This window comes from Molothrus aeneus, chromosome 12 (assembly GCF_037042795.1).
Source record: "Molothrus aeneus isolate 106 chromosome 12, BPBGC_Maene_1.0, whole genome shotgun sequence".
Classification (NCBI taxonomy): Eukaryota; Metazoa; Chordata; class Aves; order Passeriformes; family Icteridae; genus Molothrus; species Molothrus aeneus.
This window is the reverse complement of record NC_089657.1, coordinates 506699-528974: the sequence shown is the minus strand read 5'-3', so window position 1 is coordinate 528974 and position 22276 is coordinate 506699. Positions and strand designations below refer to the sequence as shown.

At 50.6% G+C, this 22276-nt stretch overlaps 2 protein-coding genes across 3 annotated transcripts; one reads left to right on the top strand and one right to left on the bottom strand.

Moving 5' to 3' along the window:
• Positions 1 to 99: 99 nt before the first annotated feature.
• SEC13 (SEC13 homolog, nuclear pore and COPII coat complex component) lies at positions 100 to 7039 on the bottom strand. Of its 2 annotated transcripts, none has more exons than XM_066558360.1 (9): positions 6983 to 7039; positions 6128 to 6172; positions 5025 to 5140; positions 4453 to 4604; positions 3762 to 3895; positions 2849 to 2982; positions 2243 to 2363; positions 1315 to 1461; positions 100 to 952 (listed from the first exon to the last, which is right to left on the bottom strand). In XM_066558360.1, the coding sequence occupies exons 2-9, from the start codon at positions 6131 to 6133 to the stop codon at positions 842 to 844; spliced, it is 921 nt and encodes a 306-aa protein (XP_066414457.1). In that variant the 5' UTR covers positions 6134 to 6172; positions 6983 to 7039; the 3' UTR covers positions 100 to 841. The 2 variants fall into 2 exon arrangements, with proteins under 2 accessions (XP_066414457.1, XP_066414456.1); XM_066558359.1 differs by lacking the exon at positions 6983 to 7039 and adding an exon at positions 6590 to 6678.
• LOC136561851 (cullin-associated NEDD8-dissociated protein 1-like) lies at positions 6745 to 22272 on the top strand. The gene is made up of 15 exons (XM_066558358.1): positions 6745 to 7032; positions 10787 to 10930; positions 12157 to 12311; positions 12714 to 12837; positions 13471 to 13727; positions 14340 to 14445; positions 15548 to 15693; positions 15853 to 16145; positions 16536 to 16677; positions 17260 to 18765; positions 19131 to 19226; positions 19915 to 20084; positions 20195 to 20359; positions 20633 to 20740; positions 20944 to 22272. Exons 1-15 carry the CDS (start codon positions 6965 to 6967, stop codon positions 21169 to 21171), a joined length of 3708 nt encoding a protein of 1235 aa, XP_066414455.1. The 5' UTR covers positions 6745 to 6964; the 3' UTR covers positions 21172 to 22272.
• The last annotated feature ends 4 nt before the right edge of the window (positions 22273 to 22276 follow it).

Genomic DNA, 22276 nt, shown 5'->3' with positions numbered 1-22276 from the left:
ATGGATGGGAAGATGTGACTATGGCTTGGCTGCAGACACACTGCAGATTGCCTCAACAAGGCAGTCCTGTGAAAAGATTATTTAATACAGCACACCAGGTTTTAACCAATAAGATTTTATTCTGTCGGTATTCTCAACAAAAAAAAATCCAAACAACTGAGGTACAGTACAGAAGTGTGACTAAAAAAAATAAATCTTCAAACCATGGTTTGCTTTATTGATGTTGGTTAAATAACCCAGTTTGAGATTATTATATAGCAGAAGACATATGCATTCCACTACTCCTTTTCATCTTCAAGAAAGCAAAGAGACTTTCACCAAGCAGGTTATTTTCAGAAAGACACAAGTACAACGTCACTGTTACCAGCAGGGCTAGCTAGCACACTACCAGCTAACCCACGAACTCCAGCCCATTTCCTCACTTGAAACAAAGTTCTGGTCTTTGAGGGCAGAGAGTACTTGTCCCCTGCATCAAGGAGTATCACATCTTGTTGTTTTGACAGCTTCCCCCTGTTCTGTTGAAGTGCATGAACTCTGACCACAGCACAGCCATTCAAATTTGACCCCTAAACCAGAAAAGCAGGGAATAATTCCTACAGTATCAAGGAGTAGTATCAGGCACAGTACTTGGCTATACTGTTTATCTTAAATTTAAGGGAATGTCAATTAAGGCTGATTATCAACATATTGTAGCCTCCCAGTAATAGAGTGCTCATAAAATTGGATAATTGTTTCCCATGTTCACGTCCAGTTCAGATAAAATCAGTTCTCATCCAGCTGAAGACACACTGCAAATCAGGGACAGTGGTGACTTGTTGCAGCTGGAGTATTCCATGGTGCATCACTGCTCATTCTGCTGCCCCTCTGTCACAGCAGACACCCCTCCTTGGCCCTTGTTCACGTCGCTGATACAGGCCCACAGTCCGTCCACCGACTCCTTCCACAGTGTCACCTCAAAAACAGAGCAGCAACAGCTTTCAGCTTTAAACATATCCTGCTTCCCCTTTTCTGTGGCTACCACAGCATGGGTTTGGTGATAGCCTGCAGTCATATGAGGAGAGTATGTGAATTGTCAGTACCCCACAAAATCAAGGTCAGCCTGCATTTCTACCCTCCAGTAAGGACTCAGAATGCAGTGCAAGCGTTTTCCAAAGGTTATGGTCTTACTGCCCTCCTGATTAATCAGAAGAAAAAATGTCCCCATGGGAGCAAAGGAGACTATGACAGCCCTGTGTTAAACACGTGACAACAGTCTCATCTCAGCTCCTCTGGAAACAGGGTGCACAGGGTAAAAGCCAAGGCAGCAGTACTCACTTTGTTGTCTCCTCCAGACACTGCGAGGATGTTGGCAGTGATGGACCAGCTCACGTGCCAGACAACATCATTGAACTTGTGCAGCAGCTTTGGCGACCAGGAGTTTCCAGAGGCATCATCACACGTCCAGATAAACACTCGGCCATCCTGCAAAAGCACCGAGACCAAGGCTGGGCAGAGAAACATAACCCTGAATTGCCCTTGGAGCTACATTTCCAAATCACAGCTTGCACACCACCCTTGATGTGTCTGCATGGATTTGTGCTCAGCACAGCAAGGGGCTGTCTCCTTGCTATGGATAAAGGCAAGGCAGGAGTAGAGCTCTGATGAGAAAAACTACCAACAAACAATGACTTGCAAATACCAGAGAAGAGCCCCCAAAATACATATGTATCAGCTGAAATACTTCCCCAGAATGAGACTTTGTTTTCCACTCACATGGCAGGAGCTCATTAAGCACTCTTCTTGATGTTAAAAAAAAAGCTTTTACAGATTAGCAACAAGAACACAACAGTCAATATAAAGGCTGACGACATCAGAGCTGATTAAGAATGCCAATTATTAGAAAACAGTATTTTTAGAAGGAAGTTGAGTAAATTTCATCCAAAACCACTAATACGTTATTTGGAAGGTCTTCCTCCTAGCGAGATCATCCCGCTCATGATTTTCCAACCAGAAGCCAGTCTTTGGTACAGAGGCACACACACCCATAAACCCTTCTCCAGAAATGCTTCTATTGGGCTTCTGAGATTGGGAAGAACAGGAGTCAAAGGCTCTTATGCAGAGACCCAAATATAGCAACGGATGGCCAAGACGACCTTTTAGAGCAGCTCTATCCCTACAATTCCTTCACTATGGAAAGGGGGAAGGAAGCTTGTGGAAGTGAGCACACCTGGTGCTTGCCCCTGTCACTCCAAGGAAACCTCACCTGTGAGCAGCTAGCAATGGTGCTGGTGGGCAAACCTATGGATGGAGCCCAGGCCACGTCTCGCACCCAGTCACTGTGAGCCTCCAGCTTCTGCTCTTCTTTCCACTGACCCTCTTCTTCCCTGAAACCACAACTATATCGTCAGAAGGGTAGTGGCAGCATCCTTGATCATCTCATGCCCTCCTCGGGAAGGCTCTGGACTGTAGCATTCAAACTCCTTGTTCATCAATGCAATACAAAGCACAAGTGTTCCCTACTTCTCCAAAAATCTTTATGGCTTGAACTGACAAAATCTCTTCCAGGGGACAGAAAGCAGGAGAGGTAAAGAGGCTCTGACCTCCAGTTACTGTCAGAAATCTGCTACAACCAAAGTGGTAACCAAAGACCATTACAAAGCCACCCTTGGAGACAAGATCACACAGGGCTGGCACAAACTGCAAGAACCATGGGAGATATTGTGCATTACTAAGTTTCCATTTTTAAAACACTTCTCTAAAACAGTAATTCGAAGATGATACAATAGGGAAGCCAAAAATATTACTTGAGATACTAACAGGGACACTTAAAGCCTAAAGTGTCAGGTTTTATCTGCAACAGGGCACTTACTTCCAGATCTTGACCAGGTTGTCACAGCCACCAGATGCGAATCTTTTGATGTAGTTCGGCTTTTGACCAGAGGGTTGTTCTATAAGGCTTCCTGGTACAACAGCAGGAGCCCAGCTAACTGCATTACATCCAATCTAGTTAATGAAAAGCATCACTGTTAAAAGTTGATTACTTTAATAACTAAGTAAATAGATAGAGGCTGCTGAGGGGGTGAAGAACATGTAGCATACTCTCTATTGAGAATGGAGAATAAGCCCATCTCAGAAAAATTGAAGTCTTGCATGCTGGATGAATACCAGATGAATAAGAAATCCAGATGCAGAGTAGCCTCACTAAGGCACTTACTCAGAAAGCCTGAGGTGGATAAGGGTATTTGCTCACAAAATAGTTCATCTTGGATGTGCAAAGAGGGGAGACAGAGACAGAAACCACAAAGACAAAGGCACATACAGTTGCTAAGATTTAGGAATACAGGAGTAGAAGGAACCTTTGGTCCTAAGCTGAATTTCTTTCTACTGGGGGCCACTGCCATTAGCTTATTACGTTCTCCTGAAACAAAGATCTCCACAATTTTGGGAAAAACAGGAGTCCCACAGTTGTTTCCATCTGGTGCAGGTATTCTTAGGACCAAAACCATTTCTTATCAGGTAACTTTCAGCACTGTGTTTAACAATAATGCCCAATAAACAGGGATTGCCAGTGCTGTTTAGTGAACTTCATTGTATTTCCACTTCATTTTAGTGACTAAAAAGTATACCTGCCTACTCTGGATGAACTGAAACTATTCTTGGTTCTGGATGTTTCACATCGTTTCATTGCATTTCAGTATTTATCTGCTCAAGTCTCTGAGGTATCACCTTGGTCTTGTCTGTAGCTCTGGGAACTCTGGGCTGCTCCAAAGGACCAGACTCACCGTGTGTGCATTGCTGATCTTTTTGACTTCCCACTGCCCATCACCCGTGTAGCTCAATAAGGAAATGGCCCCGTCAGAGCTGCCACAGGCCAGGATCAGTCCATAGTCGTGTGGTGCCCAGCAGACAGAATTCACTGGGAAGGGTGAGACAGACCAGATTACAGCACAGGGCCTACCTAAAACTGACTGACAAATTCACTGACTGGTATCGGTGGCACAGTCACCAAAAGCAAGTGGCTTTGAAAGCTGAGAATGAGTCAAATTTCAGCAAAAGCCAGCCAATTAGCATTGTTTACTGAGTAACAGATATGCATTGGGAGGGTAAATCATCTGAACACAACAGTTTCAATTTTAAAACAAAATACAGCATGATAAAATGCAGTCTTTCTAATGGAAACAGACAGTATTTTCCTCAAGAATTCTGTTCCCTGCCATCTTTATTTCAAAGCTGACTTATTCGTATAATAAAACCTACAGACACATGGTATGAATCAATAGTGGCTTATCCAGCAATACAGTCTTAGGGAAATGTCCTGTTAATGCTGAACACATTTACTCTCTCTTCAGTTTTTATCGTTTTCTTTTTGACAGAGGCTTTCTTCCTCAACAGTCATAGATTTATTTCAGTCTTGCCCAAATCCCCTCATCTCCTCAGTCTCCCTTCCCAGCTCCACACTCCAACCCTCCATACCTGAAGAATCATGTCCCGTGTACTCATAGGTCTTTTCCCAAGTGCCATTTTCTTCCTTCCAGATAATGACCTTCCTGTCATAGGAACAGGAAGCCAAGATATTCCCATACATAGGATGAGCCCAGGCAACCTGCCACACGGGACCTTCGTGCCTGCAAGAAACAGCATCATTAGGAAGAGCTGAGAGAAACCCCTTCCAACTGCAGCTGCCCCACAGACCACCCTTGTGAATTGCTGCTCTGGGAGAGATTAGAGATCTGACATGAGGAATGAGTAATGCTAAGATGGCAATGTTAGTGCTGTGACACAGGGCTCTCACTGTCACAGAAAACAACCCACACTTGTATCAGTCCATGGTACTTCTTGAAAATTACAGATGCAAAGTACTAAATGAATGACCAAGCCCCACTGTGGTTCCCACTGGGGCTCTATCCCCACCCCAGCTCCCAGAAGTTCTTCAGCACTCTTGGAGTTCACCCTGGAATTCAACCTGCACTCTGTGCTGCCCAAGGGCGAAAGGACAAAGCACCAAGGTTTCGCCCTGATTAACCTCTGGTGTTGTGCCATCTCACCCCCTGAGGTCCGCAATGAGGATCTGCCCCCCGTTGCGGACATCGAAGATCTTCACGGAGCGGTCTGAGGAGCAGGTGGCCAGGCGCGTGCCGTAGTAATCCATCTGTGCATCGTGCTGCGAGGAGGGAGGAGAGCCAAGGAGAGAGGAGAGCCGTGCTCAGCGCGGCGTGCCCGGCCTGCTGACCCCACCGCAGCACGGCCGCCCCGGGCCCGCACGCCGGGCACAAAGGAACCATCCTAAACAACCCAGCCGTGCCACACAAGCCATTTGTGTCCCCAGCTGCTTCTTCAATCACTGTACAAACGTTACACAGAAGGAATCCAGGGAATTCTGAGCAACCACCACAGCATTTTCATGACAGGGAATTCACGCTACTGACTACAAAGCAGTGACAAGCTATATTTGTGTTTCTTAAAATGTGAAGTAGGTGTACAAATACTGCTCTTAATTATATTTGAAACTTCACCATTACCAAGCCACAGAATCTTTAAGGCTGGAAAAGACCTCCAAGGTCACTGACTACAACCTTTGACCGACGGTTGTCACTTGTCACTAGACCAGAACACTTCGTACCACATCCAGTCATTTCCTGAACACCTTCAGGGATGGTGACTACACCGCCTCTCTGGACAACCCTTTCCAATGCATGATAGCCTTTTCTGTGAAGAAATACTTCCTGAAGAATTAGGCTTATCTAACTGGGCTCCTTCCTCCAACAAATTACTTTGAAACCTTTCTTCCTACCCATATTAATACATCTACTCCCAGACACATCCACTTAAAGGAAAACCATTTTTATCAGCTGAAGGTCTGTACCAGCAAATATACACATATCTCTATTATTTCACAAAAAAGGGCAGAAAAAGCCCTCACACGAAAATTAAGATTTTAAATAATTTCCCCTTTCCTCCAGCCGAGTTTTTCTCTCCACACAGTATAAAATGGCAAGATCAGGATTTCAGACAGCATTCTGAATCCAACACCCCACGAGTGTGCTCTTTCACGAGCACATACATGCCGCGCTCAGTGCTCACAGAGAGCCCCAGAGCAGCTCTGTCACAGCCGCCGCCGGGCCGGCGGAGCAGCTCCCCGCACACTTACGATCATGTCCTCGTGGGACGTGTCCACGGTGTTAATGACCGACACCTGCGGGGAGAAGGAACAGAACGAGCTCAGCGCAAACAACGCGCGGCCGCGGCCTCTGGAGCCCCGGTCCACCCCCGGCCGCCCAGCCGGGTCCGGTGTACCCTGTGCCGTGCCCCGGGCTGCCCGGGCCGCGACGGGACGCCGCCGCTCGGGCCCCGCATCGGGACGCCGCCGGTTCCCCGCTCCCCCCTGCCCCGGCGCTGGCGGCGGCCCCGGCCCCCGGCCCCGCTCGCCCCCGCCTCACCACGGCGCCGGCCCCGGCCCCGGCCCCGCTCGCCCCTGCCTCACCGCGGCGGCGGCTGCGGCTGCGGCCCCGGCCCCGCTCGCCCCCCTTCTCCATGGCGGCCCCGGCCCCGCTCGCCCCCCTTCTCCATGGCGGCCCCGGCCCCGCTCGGCCCTGCTCGCTCCCCCCCTCACCATGGCGGCGGCCCCGGCCCCGCGGCGCTCCCGGCCCGGCCTCTGCCCGCGCGCTCAGACGTGGCACGCCGGTCCGCGCACAACAGGCCCCGCCGCGCCCCGCCCGCCTGCGACGACGTTCCGCCCGTGCCGGGTTCCGGGGGCGGCCACTGCCTTGGCTAGGCCGGGAGAGGGCGAGGGCGGGAGCGGCCACTGACCGGTCCTGCCCCGGCGCCCCCAGCCGAGCCCGCCGAGCGGCCAGAGGCACTGCCGGGGCCCGGACAGAGCCCTTCATCGGCCCCCAAAGCCGTCCGGCCCGGCTCCTCCCGGCGCCTTGGGGCCGCCCGGCACGGCACGGAGCGGGCGGCGGCCCCGGGCCCCGCATAGCCCTCCGCCATGGCCAGCGTCTCCTACCACATCTCCAGCCTGCTGGAGAAGATGACCTCCACCGACAAGGACTTCAGGTGTGGCACCGCGGGACGGGCCCTGCGGGCGGCAGCCACCTGCGAACGGGGCCCTGGGAGGAGGGGGCTGCCGTGAGAAGGGTCCTGCCGCGCCAGGGGCGGGTGCGCAGGAGACCTGGGATTTGCATTAGCTGTATTTACAGGGTATCTAGCCGACTGTGTCCTAGCTGAGGGGGGGTGTGGAGAAGCTAGAGGAGCTCCCCTCCCTTGCCTAGATTGGTGCCTGATGAAAGTGGAAGGGGGAATAAGTCTGGGCAGCTGGACTCCAAGTTGTTATTTCTTTTGTGAATAAAGAACATCGTAGCAGAGATGCTTCTAGTTTGTTTTGATAATTTGTGAGATAGTCAGTGCATTAAAAGGGGTGAGTAGACCCCCGTGTCCCTGGGTGATGGATGCTGCACATACTAGCTCTGCTCAGGCTGCTTGGAAAACTTTTTCTGTGTGATGGGAGAATATGCCTTCCTAACAGGACTGAGATAATTTGTTTCTTTGTTTATGTCAGCAGAAAAGTTGACATCTTTTTAGGGTTAGACAGATGGCTCGATATGTAAGGTAGTCTATCAAAAAGTAAAAATGACGTGTAAGAAAGATTTCACTCCTTAGTATATCGTTCTCTCAGTATCATCCTGGAAGGTAATGTTTGGGCCAGACTTGGTATTTTGAGGTCTAAGAGAGGGGTTAGTAATAGCCTAAAAGTTGGTTGATTTTTGTAGAAGCTGCTGATGTTCTCAGATGTTAAAATAGGTACTTTATAACGAAGTCAGTGATGGAGCAGTTGTGCAAACAGTTTGTTCAAAGAATTTACAGTTAACACTCCAAAGGAGATGTGCCCAACACCAGGCACGTCATGTCCCAGAGGTACTGCAGGGCCACTTCCTCCCAGCACACAGCCAAGCATGACCTGTTTCTCTTGTTCCCCTTACAGATGAATCTGTTGGTGATATCCCAAGGTCCTGGGGAGGGATGGCAGCCAGGCCAGAGTGGGATGTGGGGCAGGATGGCAGTGCAGCCAGAGCAGGTGCTGGGGCAAGATGGCAGTGAGGCCAGAGCGGGTCCTGGGGAGGGATGGCAGCAGGCAGTGCAGCCAGAGCGGGTCTGGGGCAGGATGGCAGCGAGGCCAGAGCGGGTGCTTGGGCAGGATGGCAGCGAGGCCAGAGCGGGATACGGGGCAGGATGGCAGCGAGGCCAGAGCGGGTCTGGGGCGGGATGGCAGCGAGGCCAGAGCGGGTCTGGGGTGGGATGGCAGCGAGGCCAGAGCGGGATGTGGGGCAGGATGGCAGTGCAGCCAGAGCAGGTGCTGGGGCAGGATGGCAGTGCAGCCAGAGCGGGTCTGGGGCAGGATGGCAGCGAGGCCAGAGCGGGTCCTGGGGCAGGATGGCAGTGCAGCCAGAGCGGGATGCGGGGCAGGATGGCAGCGAGGCCAGAGCGGGATGTGGGGCAGGATGGCAGTGCAGCCAGAGCAGGTGCTGGGGCAGGATGACAGCGAGGCCAGAGCGGGTGCTTGGGCAGGATGGCAGTGAGGCCAGAGCGGGTCTGGGGTGGGATGGCAGCGAGGCCAGAGCGGGTCTGGGGCAGGATGGCAGTGCAGCCAGAGCAGGTGCTTGGGCAGGATGGCAGCGAGGCCAGAGCGGGTCTGGGGCAGGATGGCAGCCAGGCCAGAGCGGGTCTGGGGCAGGATGGCAGCGAGGCCAGAGCGGGATGCGGGGCAGGATGGCAGCCAGGCCAGAGCGGGTCTGGGGCAGGATGGCAGTGCAGCCAGAGCGGGATGCGGGGCAGGATGGCAGCGAGGCCAGAGCGGGTCTGGGGCAGGATGGCAGCGAGGCCAGAGCGGGATGTGGGGCAGGATGGCAGTGCAGCCAGAGCAGGTGCTTGGGCAGGATGACAGCGAGGCCAGAGCGGGTGCTTGGGCAGGATGGCAGCGAGGCCAGAGCGGGTCTGGGGTGGGATGGCAGCGAGGCCAGAGCGGGTGCTTGGGCAGGATGGCAGTGCAGCCAGAGCGGGTCCTGGGGCAGGATGGCAGTGAGGCCAGAGCGGGTCTGGGGCAGGATGGCAGCGAGGCCAGAGCGGGTCTGGGGCAGGATGGCAGTGAGGCCAGAGCGGGTCTGGGGCGGGATGGCAGCGAGGCCAGAGCGGGTCTGGGGCAGGATGGCAGCGAGGCCAGAGCGGGTCTGGGGCAGGATGGCAGCAGGCAGTGCAGCCAGAGCAGGTGCTGGGGCAGGATGGCAGTGAGGCCAGAGCGGGTCTGGGGTGGGATGGCAGCGAGGCCAGAGCGGGTCTGGGGCAGGATGGCAGCGAGGCCAGAGCGGGTCTGGGGCAGGATGGCAGTGCAGCCAGAGCGGGTCTGGGGTGGGATGGCAGCGAGGCCAGAGCGGGATGCGGGGCAGGATGGCAGCGAGGCCAGAGCGGGATACGGGGCAGGATGGCAGTGAGGCCAGAGCGGGATGTGGGGCAGGATGGCAGTGCAGCCAGAGCGGGATGCGGGGCAGGATGGCAGTGCAGCCAGAGCGGGATGCGGGGCAGGATGGCAGCCAGGCCAGAGCGGGTCTGGGGCGGGATGGCAGCGAGGCCAGAGCGGGTCCTGGGGCAGGATGGCAGCGAGGCCAGAGCGGGTCCTGGGGCAGGATGGCAGCAGGCAGCGAGGCCAAAGTGGGATGTGCTGCTGTGGAAGGCTCTGTTCAGCCCGTGGCCATAATTGGTCATGCTGGTTCGGCACAGACGCTGAACTGTGGAGTGCAGCTGAGGAGCTCTCGCAGAATCAGAAATAGATTGCACGGTAACATCCTAGGGCATGTTACTGCAGTTTGCTCACTCTGGATCTCGGGCTGCCTGGGGAACACCGCAGCACTCCCTCGTTCCAGATGGACCTCATTGCTGCTCAGGAATGGGCTGGCAGATTGAAGCCCCTCAAACGATGACATGTACATGAGAGCTCTTGTGTGCTGAATGAGTGACATCAGAGCCTAATTTAAAAACGAGCTGTCATTTTGTAACAAGAGAGGACTTCGTGGTTCCTGTCAGACGTCCATTCTGTGCAGGGCTAACATTGGAAAGCAGTTAACACACGATAGCCATACTGAGATTTCTTAGAACCTCAGACTCCTATACCAACACCTTTTGCTTTCCTGCTCCTGGGAAGATAGATACTTTCCAGAATTTCTCAATATCCATTCTGTTCCTGTTAGAAAACTGACTGTCAGTTGGGTCTTTGTTTTTCTTTCTAATCTGGAGTGATAAATACTCAACTGGTTTTGCTCACAGCAATCTAAATATAGCCTAGTATACTTCTGAGGTGTAGTTTGCATGGAGTCATTACTTGATTTTTTCATTTTTGAAAGTGAAAGGACTTGTCCATGTCTGGAGTCATACTATCAGTGCTAAGCTAGCCAGAAAGAACAGAGCCAGGTGAATTCTTAGACCCCAGACTGCTTTTCCTAGGCCAGGTGAAAATTTGGTGAAAAAAGCCATCATGATTTTTTTCTGGCATAGTTAACCATGTTCATGTAGTCACTGAGAAAAAATACCCATGCTGAGTGCCGCTTTTAGAGTTTTTGTTTACCTGACCCCTGTTAGGTAGTTATCTACTTACTACTAGTAAGATAGTAATCTTCCTTTTTCTTAGGACAGTGTTGTAAGTTACTCTTTGGTAGTGTGTTTTCATACAAGCACCAGTTGCCAGATTCTGCCCAGATGATGCAAAGATGATGCATTTGTGTCTGCACATCAGCCAATCCACTTTCTCCCTGTGTCCTTTCAGGTTTATGGCCACCAATGACCTGATGATGGAACTGCAGAAAGACTCAATAAAACTAGATGAAGACAGTGAGAAAAAAGTTGTGAAAATGCTTTTGAAATTGCTGGAGGACAAAAATGGGGAGGTACAGAACCTTGCTGTCAAATGGTAAGAGCCTAGACAGTAACATCCATGTTCCCTAGCACTAATAAAGCCATCACAGACTGCAGAGAGTGTGAGAGCAGAGCCTGGCCCTTGACACCTCCCTCAAACCTCCTCTGCAAGGGACTTTGCCCTCTGTTGCAGGCACTGCACTTTCTCCCACTGTAGACAATCACAAGGGTTGAGCACACAGATTCCTTTGTAGCAGCAAGAGATGATTTTGGAAGTACTTCAGTGTTCCTGTTATAAACCTTACCACATGGAAGGCAGAGGCCTAGGATTTTATTTCTTCAGGGAAAAGCACACTTAAAAATTTTGCTCATCAACCTCTTGACCTCTCTCAGGCTTTGAAATCCCGTACTGAATTTCTCCATGGAACTGTCCTTGATAGCAATGGTACTAAGCATGTACAGCCCTTATGGGCTTTAATTTCAGGTCCAAATCCTTCTCTTCAAAGGAATTTTAATTGAACTCTATAATGCACTTGGATTTTTCTCTGACTTGACTCTGAGTGCAGCCTATGCTGTTGCTTTGCCTTTGACCATTCCCATATTTTTTTAATCCACGTGAACAAAAGTAGCAGGTTCCTCTATTAGTGAATCCTCTGATAAAGGGATCCTGCTGCTGACATGTTCTTTCCCATCTCTTTCCCCAGCATGGCTAAGTGGGCGTATTCAGTCTAAAAATGCCATTGAATGGCTCAGTTCACCCCAGGGCTCCAGAAAGGTGGGCCATTTAAAGACAACTTTGGGTTCCTCTATATTTTCCTGCTGTGGATCCTATTCATATTCCCTTCTTTTCAACCATGTGCTGCTTCTATCCCCATTCTTTCCCTGTTATCTTTGGCCCTTTCTTTCTGATTCCCACTGTCCTGACTTCTTTTGGCCATGCTCCTCTCTCTGCCTGGTTTGGGTTGGTTTATTCTGGGTTTTAAAGCAAAACAGTTGGGCACTGAGCAGAGGACCTTCTCAACTTCTTTGCCTGGTTATCTCTGGTGGTATCTGCAGTAAGTCCATACTCGTTGCAATCTCTCATCCATCCAGAGTGTGATAATGAGGAGGCCTCAAAATGGAACCAGGAAAGTTTCCTTCCCGTGCCTAAGGAGGTGCTTAGAGTGGAATAGTCATTCCCAGATAGGTGGCCAGGATCTTTAAGAAGGAGCAGTGTGATGGTTTGAAGGACGTGGACAGTTGGATTAGGCCCTTCACCCTGACTGGCTTCTCGTCCCGCAGCCTGGGCCCGCTGGTTGGCAAAGTGAAGGAGTACCAGGTGGAGACCATCGTGGACACGCTCTGCACGAACATGCTGTCCGACAAGGAGCAGCTGCGCGATATCTCCAGCATCGGCCTCAAAACAGTTATTTCTGAGCTGCCACCAGCTGCCACAGGTACACTGGCTGTCCCCATTTGTCACTGAGGGACGGGGAGTCCCAGCCTTTGGCAAACGGGGGAAAATGTTGAGTCCAGAGCCTGGAAGTTACCGATTCTTTACTGGCCTGCCAGAGGACAGTCTGTGAAATCAGACTGTAGAGCTGAGGTACCAATGGGATGAAAGGCAGAATTAAATGAAAACTTGAGCTGTATTTGGAACTGTGTATCCCAAAAATGCATCAGCTTTTCAGGGGATACCTGAGACTCCCAGCAACAGGATTTTCCTCTGCAGCCATTTCATGAATCTGTCCTGATTAGATCTCCCAGTGGTGATTTCTTTTTTCAGCATACCAGGAGTTGAATGGTTCCTAGCAGTAAAAAGTGTTAACTGACAGCAGGGAAAAATATCTCTCTTGCAGGTTCCACCATGACAGCAAATGTGTGCAAAAAGATCACAGCCCAGCTGACAGGAGCCATTGGCAAGCAGGAGGATGTGTCCGTGCAGTTGGAAGCTCTTGACATCCTGTCAGATATGCTGAGCAGGTACTAGAGGATTTCCTTCTGGCAGCTGTGCATAGGAGGGGGCTGCAGGGATGTATCTGCTTTTGATTTCTTTATTTCTCTAATCCTATTACTGGGACTTAAAAGCACAGGATTTGGTTGGCTGCTCCTAGGGAATATCTGAGTAGAGCAGGTCCCCAGCAGGGATGAGAGATAACATGCCATTTCTGTGCTGGGAATGGCAGTGCCTCTGGTGATGGATCACACAGAAGCTTAGCTCACGCAAACGTGCAAGGGTGAGGGAGGCAGGGAGGTTTATTTTAGCCCTATGAGCCCGTCACATAAGCTTTTTTTTTTTCCTGGCTGCCTCTTGTTGCATAAGTCAGAGTGACAGTGTCGTATGTCATCTGCATGCAGGAAATTATTAGCACACCTTTGGGTCATCCAGAAGGACACAGTCAAAAACTCCTCCACGATGGAGACAAATTACCTCTCCCTGTGTTTTACAGACCAAGTCAGTGTTCAGACCAAAATGACAAACCCATCCTTCTCCTCCCCCTCCCCACAACGTGCATGAAGTCTCCAGAGCTGAAGGATTTTCAGATTTGTTGCTGCCAAAAGGGATTTTTTCTGAGCCTTTGACTTTCACCTTGTGCCTTGTTCTGTTCATTGCAGGTTGGGAGGAACACTCTACTCATTCCATTCCTCCATCCTGACCTGCCTGCTGCCCCAGCTGACGAGCCCCAGGCTGGCAGTACGTAAACGGGCCATCATTGCCTTGGGGCACCTGGTCTTGACCTGCAGTGGAAACATCTTCTCAGAGCTTACAGAGCATCTGCTGGCAGAGCTGAAGAGGAATGAGTCCACATCGACCACCAGGACGTACATTCAGTGTGTGGCTGGCATCAGCAGGCAGGCTGGGCACCGCATAGGTAGGATGAGCACCTTGAAATGATGCTGGGAAATGTACATGCATTTTAGAGCAGCTCCTCTTAGTGGTAAAAGAAGAGTGCTCATTTTTCTTAATGTGTTAGTGGCTTCTGCTTGTGATCCTCTCTGTGCCTCTGGTCTGGTTCTCTGATCTTCACTTGCAAAGGAGACACCAGAGTATCTCTTTGGCTGCCCTTTGCTAGTGGCTATGGTCTTCCCCTCAAGATCTTCCAGCTCTTGCCTGGTTTGAATTAACACCTCTGTGAACCAGGTCAGTGGATTCACCCATTTTTAAATGACATAGGGGATGGCAACATATTGTATTACTTGTGTAAAAGACCTGCCAGAGTTGAGATTAGGTTCTAAGGGATCTCTAATGACAGCTCTTCCTGTGAGTGAAATGCCAACAAGGGGCTGCAGACAGGGAGCGGGGATTGGCTGCTGAAAACCAGCACAGCTGGTTTTGGTGGGCTGCTGGCCCCTTGCCCATGAGGTCTGGGGCAGGAATGCTCTACCAGACACAGGAAGAAAGTGGCAGCTGGCTGAGTTCTCAGCTGCCCAGGTGAGTGAAGGCTGGAATGGATTTTCAGTGCTGTTTGCTTTGTTTTTCCCAGGAGAACACCTGGAGAAGATAATTCCTCTGATTGTTCAGTACTGTAACGTGGATGACGACGAGCTGCGAGAGTACTGTTTCCAGGCCTTTGAGTCCTTTGTGAGAAGGTGTGTGTCCTTGGGGAATGCCTCTGCACCATCCAGGGCATCTGTGTCCTCCTGGTGTAGATATCCATACGTTCAGCATCCTCAAAGGAGGGCCTTCCTGCAAGTATTCCTGTTGGGAAGACAGTTCACATATGAAATCTCTTCTGCACATGCACAGTTGGACTGGAATCATGAGCTGCTTTACCTCAGCATGTGAGGCTGTCCTTCTGTATTGGTTTTGCAGGAGTGGGAGTTTTCCTTGTCCTTGGAATGTTCCTTAGGCAGAGGGAACTGCCTCACTCCTGGTGCCTGGAGGGAGCTGGAGGCAGCAAGGGGGTTGGGCAGAAGAACTGCTGAGCTGCAGCTCTCCTGTTGTTTGGTCAAACATTTACTGCTTGGAAAAGGAGCCCTGCAGAGCTGTTGAGGTGTTCTCCCAAGGAAGGGAGGATTCAACCAGGATCTGTATGTGTGCATTGACACATACAGGTAACCAAGGGCCACCATCAAACCACAGCTGAAATGCCAACAGTAGGTTTATTTTGTTATCTTGCTAATTATACTGGGTGACAGAGACACATGGGGATGCAGGCTCTGTTTGGTGTTTGGCTTAGTTATCCCAGCTGAGAGAAGGGCAAGGGGGCTTGCTGCCTGCCTCACTCTAACAGAAGGCTTCCTGCATGTCTGTGAGAGTGTATTATCTCTCCACAGGAATTGTACTTCTGAAAATAGACAGAGGATGAACAACATTAGGTATAATAAATTGAGTTTTCCCACACTGACATCATTAGCCTTCCCAGTAGCAAGGTTTCTTTGAGTAAAACTATTCCTTCCTCACCAAATCTTCTGGTTTTAACTCAGTCCTCCCAACAGGGTGAAGGCAATTGATTTATTTATTTGTCCTTAAAAAATTATTGCATCCTCCCCATAGGAGATGTTCCTTCCTGCTGTGCAGGAAGCAAACATGTTCCTTACTTCATGTACAGCAGGAAGGAACATCTTCAGTTTAACTCATATTATCAAAATGGTCTGTGAAGCACTTTATGATTGTTTTGAGATTAATATTATTTGGATATTTAAAACAGCTTAGTCTCCTACTAACTCTTACAATTTTCATTTGTGATAGGTGCCCAAAGGAAATGGACCCTCACATCTCAAGTGTGATGGGACTATGTTTGAAGTACATTACCTTTGACCCAAACTACAACTATGATAATGAGGAGGAAGAGGAAGAGATGATGGAAACTGAAAATGGGGAGGATGAAGAGCAAGGTGCCTGCTTGTGAGGATGGCTGTGCTCAGCAGAACACGCAGTTAACATTTCTCCCCTTCCTGCTTTCTCCTCCTGGAGAGGGCAGCTCTGAGGATCAAGTGATCCTTTAGCTCCAGTTTTCTCATAGTTGCACTTGTTTCCCCTTGTGTTGTTTCTAGAAAGCGACGACGAGTACAGTGACGATGACGACATCAGCTGGAAGGTCCGCAGGGCTGCGGCCAAGTGCCTGGAGGCCATTGTCAGCAGCAGGCACGACCTCCTGCAGGACTTCTACAGAACTCTCTCCCCAGCCTTGATAAGCAGGTTCAAAGAGAGGGAGGAGAATGTCAAAGCTGACATCTTCAATGCTTACATCTCCTTGCTGAAGCAAACACTGCCTGCCCAGAGCTGGCTGCACACTTCAGATGCCTCTGGCAAGGATGACGTTCCCTTGACAATGCTTCAGAACCAGGTGTGTGAGCAGGTGGTGGCTGGGCTAAATCACAAAGCAATGGGAAGTAGGTACCTTGGGAATGTGGCTAGCTGAAGGAGCCCTGGGGCAGGCATCTAGAGGGCCCCAGATCCAGAGAGGGCTGGCTGTTTACTGTCAGTCTCCTGCCATTCCCGGCTGGCACAGCACAGGAATGCGGGACTACAGCCAGCACTGCTCCTCCACCAGCCCTGGCATGTGTGCAGCTGAGGCAGGGTGGCTTCTGGGTGAAGTGTCTGGCTGGTACCTTACTACAGCTGTTGCTTGAGAAATTCACTGAATAAACTGTGGTAGAAATGTACCAGAGTGAGCCTCTGAGAGCAGCTGGGGTGACTGAGGTGTCCCCTTTTCATTTGCTTCTCCAAACTGCAGGTTCCCAACATCATCAAGGCCTTGCACAAGCAGCTCAAAGAAAAGAGCATAAAATCCAGACAGGGTTGTTTCAGCCTTCTGACAGAATTGGCCAGTGTTCTTCCTGGCTGCCTGGCAGATCATATACCTGCACTTATCCCTGGTAAGCTTGTCTGTGGTCTGGGGTGAAGCAGCAGGGCTGGCAAAATCCATTCTGAACACATGTGCTTCTTGCCTGTGTGTTCCAGTTTTACTCCTGTGAGTTATTCTGCTAAGCATTAGGACAAACATGAAGTTCTGCTCTGTGCTGATGTGCTGAACAGCTCCCTGATTAATTCTGGCCTCTGCACTGAAAGCCAGGATAAAAATGTCAAGGTCATTTCCACAGTCCCCTGACAAGATGCTTTTGGGAGGGCCTATTCCAGCCTCCTCTGAAAGTAGCTGGAATTGTGCTGTTACCACACTGAGATCAGAAATACAAATGCCACTTCCTTTTGCAGAATGCAGTGGCATTTAAAAAAATTCTGTATATTGACTGATTCTTTAATTTGCACCACCACATTTTTCTCTGAGCTCTCTGGCTGGTGGACTCATGAAGCATCCCACTGCTGGAAGGCTCCTGCCTTTGCTTTTGGTGTGATTGTATAGTGAATATGAGAAAAGTCTCCTATGATTGTCCCTGGCTGGATCTATGAACCTCCTTCTTTGGGAAAAATATGACATCATCATATTTTCTTCTGCACAGGTATTGTTTTCTCCTTGGCGGATAAATCCAGCTCCTCCAACATGCGGATTGACACACTGTCCTTCCTCCACGTCCTTCTCTGCAACCACCAGCCAGAGGTATTTCACCCTCATGTCAAAGCCCTGCTGCCTTCTGTTGTCACCTGTATTGGAGACCCCTTTTATAAGATCACGTCAGAAGCTCTGCTGGTAACTCAGCAGCTTGTGAAGGTTATCAGGCCTTTGGACAAACCTTACACCTTTGATGCCAAGCCCTACATGAAGGACCTTTTCCCTGGTACTCTGAATCGGCTGAAGGCAGCTGACATCGACCAGGAGGTGAAGGAACGTGCCATCTCCTGCATGGGACAAATCATTTACAACTTGGGAGACCATTTAAGCACTGACCTCCAGCCAACCCTGAAGATATTTCTGGAGAGGCTCAAAAATGAAATCACCAGACTGACAACAGTCAAAGCATTAACCTTAATTGCTAGTTCTCCACTTAAAATAGATTTGAGACCCATCCTAGGGGAAGGTCTCCCCATTCTAGCTTCCTTCTTGAGAAAGAATCAACGTGCCTTGAAACTAAGCACTCTGAATGCTCTGGACATCCTGGTGAAGAACTACAGTGACAGCCTCAAGCCTGCCATGATTGAGGCTGTGCTAACAGAGCTCCCCGTCTTAATAACCGAGAATGACATGCACGTGTCCCAGGTGACCATCATGTTCCTCACGACTTTGGCCAAGGTTTATCCATCCTGTATCTCCAAGATCAGTGGCTCTGTCCTTGCTGAAATCTTTCAGCTTGTTCACTCACCTTTGCTTCAAGGAGGGGCCCTGAATGCCATCATCGACTTCTTCCAGGCACTGGTCCTGACAAAGACGGCTGCCATGGGTTACCCGGAGCTGGTGAAGCAGCTGACAGCACCCGTTTACTCCTCGGGCTTGGCCGGGGCCTCGCTGACGTTGCACAAGCAGGCGTATCACTCCATCGCAAAGTGCGTGGCAGCCCTGTCCTCAGCCTGCCCTAAGGAAGCCCCTGCGACAGTGAACCAGTTTGTCCAGGATGTGAAAAGTCCCAAGTCCAGCCCTGCTGTCCAAGTGCTGGCTTTCCTCTTCCTGGCAGAGGTGGGCCGCACCACGAACCTCAGTGCTCAGAGGGAGCTCAGAACCGTCATCCTGGAAGCGTTCTCTTCCCCCAGCGAAGAGGTGAAATCCGCTGCCTCCTACACCCTGGGGAACGTCAGCGTTGGCAATCTGAAGGAGTATCTGCCCTTCATGCTGAAGGAGATCGGAAGCCAGCCCAAGCGACAGTACCTGCTGCTGCACTCCCTGAAGGAGGCCATCAGCTGCTCCCCAGCTGACAGCCTCACGCCTTACGTGGAGGATATCTGGGCTCTGCTCTTCAAGCACTGTGAGTGCACAGAGGAGGGGACACGCAACGTGGTGGCGGAATGCCTGGGGAAGCTGACTTTGGTGAACCCTGCTGAGCTGCTGCCCCGGCTGAGGAAACAGCTGTCAGCAGGTAACGGGTAGGGCAATGACCAGAGCAGGAAAATAATGCCTTCTGATGGGAATTCATTTTGTAAACTGCTTGTGGCTACAACAGGGAGCAAATCCAGTTGAGAGGAGAGCAAGTAACAAGATGGATCTCTCTGCAAGGAGGATCAGAGGAGCACTGGTCTGCACAAGAGCAGGAAGGTGAAGGGAACAGGGACTACACAAGGAGATTGTGCAGGAGCAGATTCAAACACAGAGTTGATAAGAAGAATCCTCTACTTCCTTATAACACATGTGTAACAGGATCAAGGACAGAATATGTACTACAGAGTTACAGCAGTGATTTTCTCTCTTTATTTTTCACTGTTTTTCTTCCCCTCTTCATTGCAGGCTCCCCACATGCCCGGAGCACGGTGGTTACTGCCATCAAGTTCACGATTACAGACCAGCCTCAGCCTATTGATGCTCTCCTGAAAGGCTGCATAGGTAGGCTGGTTTGGACAGGGGTGTGGACTGGGGGCATGGGAGGTTGGGTGTTGTTAGCACCTCAGGGATTTTCCATTCCTGTGTGAACCTCATCTAGTCCAGTTAGTTTTTATCAGTGTTTCTCAGCTTTTGGGATTAAACAGCAACACTTACTGTGAGTCCTTGCTAACTGCACTGATGCATTGCTCTTGGGCTTGTTCCGTTGTTTTTTAGAGTGCTTAAGTTCTTTCTGCATGTAAACTCAGAATTCCAGCACCCCACAAAAAGGATCTTCAGAAGTATAACCTACATGAGGAGTGTCTGATGTCCAGGGAGCCCACAAAAGGATGTGCTGTATAAAACTGGCCCTTCTGTTTCAGAGAAGTTTGATCAGATGGGATCTAAGCAAGAAAAATCCCCCACAACTTCCTTGAATAAGAATGCTTCTGATTTGACTTTAGGGTAGGGTAGCTAGAGTCACATCATTTGTTTTTATGCCCAAATGCAGGAATCATGTTTCTTTGCTGTATCCCAAATGGAGGGAGAGAAAGCATCTCAAATGGCTCTGACAGACTGTGCTACTAGTTATTTTACCATAAATGCTCTCATAACCAGCCTCCTTGAAATACATCCCAATATATTTGAAATGACTGCAAAAATGTTGCAGCCTGTTGGCTGCAGGACTGACTGATGTGCTCTTATCCCACAGGTGACTTCTTACAAACTCTGCAAGATCCAGACCTGAACGTTCGCCGTGTGGCTTTAGCCCTGTTTAATTCTGCTGCTCACAACAAGCCTTCTTTAATCCGGGACTTACTGAACTCAGTCCTCCCCAGCCTGTACAATGAAACCAAAGTGCGGAGGGAGCTCATCCGGGAGGTAACTGGGCTCGGCGGGGGCACATGGTGACTCACAGCAGCCTGCAGAGCCCCGGAGGAGCTGCTGCTGTCTGCTCTTTGGTGACAGCTGTACTGTTTGTCTTGGTTCAGGTAGAGATGGGGCCATTCAAGCACACAGTGGACGATGGCCTGGATGTGAGGAAAGCTGCTTTCGAGTGCATGTACACCCTGCTGGAAAGCTGCCTGGACCGGCTGGACATCTATGACTACCTGAACCACGTGGAGGATGGGCTGAAAGATCACTATGACATTCGGGTAGGTGCTGTGCCCTGACTCTGTCATGTTCTGTGTGGGGCCTGAGCTGCAATGGGGCTGTGTACCCCCAGAGCCCCGTGGTGCAGCGTCCCCAGGGCTGTCAGCCCTTTGCACACACCTGGGCCAGCTGCAGCTCCAGCCGCTGGCTGCCAGGGGTGCGCTTGCAGCTCTTAGCAGAGCCCCTTACACAAGTGCAGAGGAGCTAAGCACAGTGTGGGTGCAGCCCAGCTGGGTGCCCCAGAGCACCCACACGTGTTCTCCCCTCCTGCCCAGATGCTGACGTTCATCATGCTGGCGCGGCTCTCGGTGCTCTGCCCCAACGCTGTGCTGCAGCGGCTCGAGCGGCTCATCGAGCCCCTCCGGGCAACCTGCTCCACTAAGGTAAGAGCAGGATCGTGCAGGGCCGGGCTGGGTCCTGCCCAAAGCTGCCTCTGCTCCTGGCCTTCTCCCTCAGTGCTGCTGAGCACCCGCTTCCCTCACTTCCCCAGCTGGAAAATTCTCTGCTGGCCTTTGCTGCTCTCTTGGTTCTGTGCCTGTATGGGCTTTTCTAAATGCCAACTGAAAACGGGGCTTTGGATTTGCAGGTGAAAGCTGGTTCGGTGAAGCAGGAGTTTGAGAAGCAGGATGAGCTGAAGCGCTCAGCCATGCGGGCAGTGGCTGCTCTCCTGACCATCCCTGAGGTGGAGAAAAGCCCAGCAATGGCTGAGTTTTCATCCCAGATCAGATCCAGTCCTGAAATGGCATCACTTTTTGAGAGCATTCAGAAAGATTCTGCTTCCCTCCCTGCCTCGGAGTCAATGGACATGAGCTAAGATGTTTCTCCCCACCACCCTCCTGCCTTGGGATGCCTCAGCCAGACACCAGCCGGGTGGGGAAGAAAAAATGCCACTGGGCTGCTCTTCTGCCACAGCCAAGTCCAAGTCCCTGGGCAGCCCCAGCAGAAACGGGGGACGGTGTGTTAAATGTGACACCTGGACGTGACTGGCTTGATCCAGCTGCCTTCCTATCGGACACCTCAGAGAATTGGAATGAGACCTGAGATCAGGGAATACAGCCTCACATAGGGGAGGGGCTAGAAGATGAATATTCCCATTTTTTCAGGAAGTTTTAAGGGGTGCACAAAGCAGTCATAGTTGTGGTTCCATGAACAATGGAAATTGCTCCCTCAAATACTCCTTACTGCAGTACAAAGGTTTTTAATCACTGCACATGCACTTTCTACCTTAAATTGCCCAAGAATGTATTTATAGTGTTTAACTACAAAACATGGCTAAAAACTGGAAGCCATGTAATAATGAGTTCATCCCACAGGCCTTTTGGGAAAGAAGAGTTGCACCTGCCAAGCTGCTGAGGCTGCACAGGGCAGGGGGCTACCCAACACCCCCACCCTCCTCCTGGGGCTCCAGTTTGGCATTTGGGCAATATGAAGCTTTGTTGCTTGGCTTTCATATTTATGGTTTTGACTGCAAAATACCTCAGCCATCTTCCCTGACGGATGATTACTGTTTCAGTGACAAACCCTGCTTAAAGCTTTGCTTGGCACTAACACTGGCTTCTCTCTCCACTTGGAGCACCTTGGTGTTGGTACCACCAGTCATAGGGGTCTGCTGGTCAGTGTCAGTCACAGGGCTCAGAGGTGTCAGCCAGGAGCCAGGGGTGCAAGCACACAGCCCATAGTGGCTGCTGTGCTCAAATCCTGCTTTGTGCAAGAGAAAATGCCTTAAGAGACAAAGGTTCTAACAGCCAACCAGAAGATGAGGCAATCATGACACATTGCTCTAGCCATGAACTGCTCTGTGCTTTTTTTTCTTTTTTGACAGAGTGGTTGATGTGAATAGTGTTTATAGTGCTGTGTGAAAGGATATCTGTTGTCTGGGTGGTATAGAAAATAAAATACACTTTGAAGCTGTGTACCCT